The sequence below is a fragment of the Panicum virgatum genome, chromosome 5K (genome assembly GCF_016808335.1).
Source record: "Panicum virgatum strain AP13 chromosome 5K, P.virgatum_v5, whole genome shotgun sequence".
In the NCBI taxonomy this organism is placed as follows: domain Eukaryota; kingdom Viridiplantae; phylum Streptophyta; class Magnoliopsida; order Poales; family Poaceae; genus Panicum; species Panicum virgatum.
In genome coordinates this window covers 28,105,646-28,112,957 of record NC_053140.1, presented here as the reverse complement: position 1 = coordinate 28,112,957, position 7,312 = coordinate 28,105,646, and the positions used below count along the sequence as shown (strand labels likewise).

Genomic DNA, 7,312 nt, shown 5'->3' with positions numbered 1-7,312 from the left:
ATGGGTGCGTCAAGACCACCAAGCACCCCTGCATCAAAGGGCGAGCGCACACCGATGTCGACTCCTGGTGGCAGTTCAAGGGCCAAGGAGGAGAAGATCTTTGTTACAGTGAGGGTGCGGCCATTAAGCAAGAAGGAGCTGACTTTGAAGGATGAAGTAGCATGGGAGTGTGCTGATAGCCAGACAATCTTGTACAAGGGCCCCCCTCAGGACCGGGCTGCACCCACCTCTTACACTTTTGGTAGTATCGAATGATCAATTCATGAGAAAGACAGCTCAAGAAAATCTATTTGCAACTAATCAATGTCTCTGTATCCCTCCAGATAAGGTTTTTGGACCAGCTTGCCAAACAGATGTGGTCTATGAGGAGGGAGCTAAGGATGTTGCAATGTCTGCATTGACAGGCATTAATGGTTGGTTAATCCCCATTTTGTATGTTGGTATTAGTAGAATGATCATCTGCACGTGATCCCTTAACTTTCGTTTCTTTTGCAGCCACCATCTTTGCATATGGGCAAACGAGCAGTGGTAAGACATTCACGATGAGAGGTGTTGCAGAGAGTGCTGTTAATGATATTTATAGGCACATAGATAATGTGAGTTTTGTAATGCTCTGTACTGTTATGGAAGATTATTTTCTAACATGTCGATAAGCCTTAATAACACATAATTGTTTCTTGTTTAGACTCCTGAGAGCGAATTTGTTATCAAAATATCTGCTATGGAAATTTATAATGAGATTGTGAAGGATCTTCTACGACCTGACTCTGCCCCCCTCCGGTTGTTAGATGATCCTGAGGTTCGTTTACAACTGACTTGATTTATACAATGCCACAACAAAATTGATGCTATGGTGATTTAAATGATAACATTTTCTATTTCACAGAAAGGAACCATTGTGGAGAAGTTGCAAGAAGAAATTGTTAAGGATAGCCAACATCTGAGGCATCTAATCAGCATCTGTGAAGGTAACTACAGAGTACTGTCAAAAAAGAAGAAGTGGATCGTGATAATTACTTTAATGGCCTTTCAAATGATTGCAGAACAAAGACAGGTTGGGGAGACGGCACTAAATGACACTAGCTCACGTTCCCACCAAATCATTAGGCTGGTATATATCCTGTTTGCATTGGGTCATTCCAAGAAAAAACATGGTGAGTAAAGTATTAACCTTTTCTGCTGTATCTCTTTATCCAGACACTCGAAAGCAGGCTCCATGAAGTTTCAGGATGTGTTAAATCTTTTGTTGCTAACCTGGTAAGCATACTTTCATAATTTAGTGTTGGATATTGGCTGCTGAATTTCATAATTTGAATAATTGCTTGCTTTGTTTGCAGAATTTTGTTGACCTTGCCGGAAGTGAACGAGCTGCACAAACACATGCCATAGGTGCAAGGTTGAAAGAGGGTTGCCATATAAATCGCAGCTTGTTGACTTTGACTACTGTCATCAGAAAGCTAAGGTCTGAGTAACTTTCCTCTGCATTCATCTAGAAAGTGCATCATTGAAGATTTCTGCCAATGAAATGCATCATTCGAACTCTGCATTAACTGTATTAGTTTTGTTATTTTAGCCTTAGTCCTAGTTATTATATGTTGGACGTGTTAAGTCGATGGGTGTTCCTTAGCTCACAACAAATTCATAGATAAGTACAGATGGGCGATGTCCTAACAGGAATTTATCAATGAGATACTTTCTACCAAGTTACTGCTTTCTTGTCGGTCCAATGCTATTTAGCAAGTGAGTTAGCATGTCTGAAAAAACTAATGTTTTATTTGTATCTCGTGGTAGTGCAATCTTTTCTTTTAAGAATGTAGTTCCTTGATCGGTTGGCTTAAATTATTGAAAGCCAAAACTGGAGGATAAAGTTTTTTGAAATGTGTGGTGGACAGTGGACACTGTCAAGGGCACCGGTGGTGAGCGTAGCAGGGCCGCGGCTACGCAGTTTGTGGACGGAGCTGGTATAGTGGCGCAGGGATTCTTCCCTGGGCGCCCCAGTGGTGAAGGGTATGAGGTTGAGAGAAAGAGAATTAGGAAATTGATAATTCTTTGCTTGAACGACAAAGTGCTGAGTACACCAAACATATAAGCTCTTGGGCCTGCTAATATGGAAATAAACCACCCTGATTCCTTAATCCTTGCCTGCCTAATGTGCCTAGCCACTGATTTCTGCTGGCTGCGCGCACATTGTTCGAGAAAAAAACGCCGCGCGCACATTCGTGGCGCTGATACTGTCACCCCCACCTGACACGCACTAAGAAGTTATGCTGCAATTTTGTTATAACTTCTAAAACGACAAAGTGCTGGCTCCATGAATTCATCTTGCTGAATGAAAACTCTAGATGACTACTGCATAATTAATTGATTTACTGTTATAGTTATATTCATATTTGTTCAAGTTTGAGCTTCAACAATCTGTTACTTAAGGTAAAGTGAAGGATGATATCTCACGCATTAGCAGCATGTGTCATGTTGAAACAACTGTTATACATATATGTTCTTCATTTCTTTGTATAAGTGTACTTTCAACAATGTACAAATAAGTTCGACTTTAGAATAAACAAAGTTGTAGTGATTCTCTCCCAAAACCTAAATGGAACTTATTCGGTATCAGTGCAAATGATTGAGAATGGCTTTTTCAGTCCTTCCTGAATTTCTCGGTATTCTTGAATGTTTTTGCTATTCTGCATTACAGAACTGTACATCCAAATCCCAGGTTGCAGAAAAAAATTCTGAATCTTACTAATTCGCAACTCATACAGTTGCTGAAATCGCAAGCATTCAAATTCTGAGCTAGAAAGCCATGCATTGTTTCTTGGTTTGAATAGAAAATTCTAGCAACAAATATACATCTTTATTTGTAACAGAAACTTAATAGTAAATTTCCATTGCAGCTCAGAGAAACGAAGTGGACACATACCCTACAGGGATTCAAAGCTGACACGTATTTTACAGCTTTCTTTGGGTGGAAATGCAAGAACAGCAATCATATGTACTATGAGCCCAGCCCTGACACATGTAGAACAATCTAGAAATACCCTATTCTTTGCAACCTGTGCAAAAGAGGTCACAAATACTGCAAAAGTTAATATGGTAAGGGTTGTGTATTGTGGACTCTGAAATATGAGTTGTGACTCTGAGTCAACATTTTTTTGCGCCTTATTGTTGAAATCACATCAATGTACAACTCATGAATGCATGTTTCATACAGGTTGTATCAGATAAGCAATTGGTGAAGCACCTTCAGACAGAGGTTGCTAGACTAGAAGCAGAGCTGAGGACCCCTGACCGTGCCTCCTCTTCTGATATCCTCATAATGGAAAAGGACAGGAAGATTAGGCAGGTAATGTCTCTGACAGACTCATTGTTTACTTTTAAGTTTCAAAAAGTTCACTTAATACTTAAATTCGTTACCTCTTTTACATGATCTAACCAGTGAATTCTGTAGATGGAAATTGAAATAGAGGAACTTAGGAAGCAGCGAGATAATGCACAGTCAGAGCTCGAAGAACTGCGGAAGAAGAAGGGTGATCACCAGCCCGTAAGAATCTGCCTTTGTTTATCCAGAGCTTCTCTTTCTTACCATTAACTAACCCTTAAAATTCCACTCTATTCTTGCAGGGGTGGAATCCTTTTGACTCGCCACAAAGAGCCCGGAAGTGCCTCACATTTTCAGGATCACTAGAGCCAAGTAATAAAATTAAGATGAGGAGCTCAATTAGGCAATCATTTACTGCTCCATTCATGTTAAAGCATGAAATCCGCAAGCTGGAGCAGCTACAGCAACAGCTTGAGGTTGAAGCAAACCGTGCCATTGAAGTACTTCACAAAGAAGTTCAATGCCACAAGCATGGTAACCAGGATGCTGCAGAAACTATTGCTAAACTTCAGGCAGAAATCAGGGAGATGCAAGCTGTTAGGTCTGAGAACAGAGACGTGGAGATGATTACAGAAGAAGGAAATGGATCTGATTTGAAAGATGAGATTTCTAGACTTCATATGCAAGACAATGATATTGCCAAACTTGAGGTGAAGTTAGAAAATGTGCAGCGGTCTATTGACAGATTGGTGATGTCACTTCCAAATGTTGCTGTACCATGTAATGACACTACCCCAAAGTCCAACAGATCAAAGAAGAAAAAGAGGATGCTTCTTCCACTGGGTGTGAGCAACAACATAAACAGAGCAAATCTTCTGAGAGCACCTTGCTCTCCCCACTCTTCTAGTAGGCCTTCAGAATCAGAAGTTGAGAACAGGGCCCCAGAGGGTGACACAGTGTCTGTTGAAGGTTCAGAAAAGGCTACACCCACAAAGAGTGAAGATGGAGATATATCATCACGTGATGAAACACCACGCTATAGGCGATCCAGCTCAGTGAATATGAAAAAGATGCAGCGGATGTTTCAAAATGCTGCAGAGGAAAACGTGAGGAGCATCAGAGCTTACGTGACTGAACTGAAGGAGCGGGTTGCGAAACTTCAGTACCAAAAGCAGCTGCTAGTCTGCCAGGTTCTGACCTCACCTGATCTTGGACACATATACGAATTATGTTATTCCTGGAAACTTGTTATGTATTCATTCTGCTAAAATGTGTTCATTATTCTTTCACAGGTCTTGGAGTTGGAATCTAATGACGGAAAGCAGAATGATTACTTGGAAGAGGATAATGCTGGTCCTCTACAGGACGGTCCTGATTCATGGGATAGATTATTCAAGGAGCAGATGCAGCACATTATTCAATTATGGGATCTCTGCCATGTATCTATCATTCATAGGACGCAGTTCTACCTGTTATTCAGAGGAGATAGGGCTGATCAGATATACATTGAAGTTGAAGTAAGAAGATTAACATGGTTGCAACAACACTTTGCTGAGACCGGTGATGCAAGCCCTGCAGCTGGTGATGACCCTGTAGTTTCGCTTGTCTCCAGGTAAAATATTGCTGTGTGTGTGTGTTTGATGAAATATTGCTATGTTCCATTGTTCATTAGTCATGATTGAATGAGCAATCATGACATAGATACTAGTTGTTTGTTTACTGTCTGGATCTAACGCACCTTTCATTCTGTTTTGCATGGCACAGTATCAAAGCATTGAGGAATGAACGGGAATTTCTTGCAAGAAGGATGGGGACAAGGCTAACGGATGAAGAGCGGGAGCGCCTCTTCATTAAATGGGAAGTCCCCCTCGACGCAAAGCAGAGGAAGCTGCAGCTTGTGAATAAGCTCTGGACTGACCCCAACAATCAGGTGCACATCAAGGAGAGCGCGGACCTTGTGGCCCGGCTGGTCGGGTTCTGTGAGGGTGGCAACATCAGCAAAGAGATGTTTGAGCTCAACTTTGCAGTCCCCACAAGTAGGAAGCCATGGCTGGTGGGCTGGCAACCCATTTCAAACATGATCAGAGAAAAAACTCAACTTTGGTAAGCAGATGGAAGCATATAGCCCCTTTAAAATAAGGAACAAAAAGAACATGCATTTCTTGATGACCAGTTGAATTCTGGACTTGTTGATCAAGGGAGGAAGTGTCTGAACTTCCATGTGGTTACCCTTCCTGTAGATGGTGGTGAATTCATGTAGTGCTCTTACTTCTAAATGTTCTTGTTGTAGGAGAATCTGAATGTTCTCGCATTTTTTTTATTATGTAGACCAATGTCAAGAGAAGATCACACATTTCATTACAACGGCAAGTTTTGTTTGTTCCTTTGTTTTATATATAATCTGGATCTGACAATCCCATTAAGAATTTTGTCCCATTTTGTTTTACTTTTTTGCTGTCTGTGCATCGAAGTTGCTGTATGACTATCAATCACGACCTTGATTTGGTGCAAACATTCTACATCTAGCTACACATGCAATTGTTATCGAGTCAATTACGTACGAACCATTATAAAAAGTTCATATTCCTCAGTACCACTGAAAAACTCGTGACGCCTTCTGAGCCACTACCTTAACTTTTGTTGCCTTTGAAACCACTTTCGTCTATTTAAGGTCAAACTGGAGCCAACGGAGTAACACAATGTCCACCCATCATCCTCATCTTTTTATTCTTCCTCCCCCTCTGCCCACTGCAGTCGTGATCGACTCGCCGCCGTCGGCCATCCTTGCTCGTGGCCATTCCGCTCGGCTCGCCAGCAAGGCACCCCTTGCCCTGTCTTGCTGTCATCGTACGCCGAGCTCACTCCGCGCGTCCGTAGCAGACCGCTCGCCTTTTGCTTCTAGACCGAGCAAACCTGTAGATGCAGCCATACCTCTTCTCCCCGGTTCTCCAATCCGCAAGCAAGCAGCTACAAAACACCACGAGAGCCTCCCTTTCCCCAATCAGAGGAGCAGCAGCTCACACTACTGCCTGGGCAAACCGCTAGCCTGTTGCTTGAGAACTTTATTTGAAAATTTAGAAAACTCTTTGCGAAGCTCCTCTTTGACATGCCAAAAACCTATCAAAGCCTTATGATGATATATCTTGAAAACCATATACACATATGATGTCTATCTTGCATTGAGCTTTGTCAAATTATTGTGACTCTTCAGAGAATTCTTTTTATGCTTCCGTGATCAAGATTCACGTGCACATTATATACCCCCTTGCTATGTTTCTATGAGAAGTTAGCATTGTACCATCCCTCCATTCCACAAAATAAATGCTCCACAAATTATGTTGGTCTCTCTCTAGCTATTACTTAAAAAAGGAGAGACATGGGCTATTGAAAAAAATATGGACACATGAAGATTCATGAAAAAAAGATAATCATGCTCTCGAAAGAATCTATATATAGAGGGAGAGATCATATAAAAGGAGTTTCCGTTCCATCCACCACAATCCATACACGTGCACATTTTAATCTGATTGTATGACATGATTTTCTTCTCGGGAAATTTGGATCGGTATCATTAAAAGATCCTAAAGTTAGATATATACCATCGTTATCTCAATGACCTATGGGGCTCACATGAGTCAATGACATGTGGGTCACGATGGTATATATCTAATTTTGGGATCTTTTAATGGTACATATCTATTTTTTTTTCTTTTCTTTGGATCTGGTATTTTCTGGAAGTGAGCAGCATAATCCACCTAAAATGCACTGTTGACGACCATTATTTCATGTTTTGGCCATCAACTTCTCAGAATAAATTGAGATTTACACTATGTTCTATTCATATTTTATTTATTTCTAACGATTTCCATAAGTTTTGGATGAGATTTGGAACATGTGCTAAAAATGGACGAAATTGGGCACAAACCCAGACCGACCGGCCTCTCCTAGGCCGGCCTGTTTGCACCCCCCAAAAACATTGCCATGTCTTCGATC

General features: G+C 41.2%; 1 protein-coding gene across 1 annotated transcript; it reads left to right on the top strand.

The window, feature by feature from the left end:
• On the top strand, nucleotides 1-5,739 carry LOC120707028 (kinesin-like protein KIN-7A). The gene is made up of 14 exons (XM_039991792.1): nucleotides 1-241; nucleotides 324-413; nucleotides 496-596; nucleotides 686-799; nucleotides 887-968; nucleotides 1,044-1,111; nucleotides 1,198-1,257; nucleotides 1,338-1,462; nucleotides 2,895-3,093; nucleotides 3,212-3,343; nucleotides 3,449-3,541; nucleotides 3,622-4,509; nucleotides 4,612-4,931; nucleotides 5,084-5,739. Exons 1-14 carry the CDS (start codon nucleotides 1-3, stop codon nucleotides 5,424-5,426), a joined length of 2,856 nt encoding a protein of 951 aa, XP_039847726.1. The 3' UTR covers nucleotides 5,427-5,739.
• The last annotated feature ends 1,573 nt before the right edge of the window (nucleotides 5,740-7,312 follow it).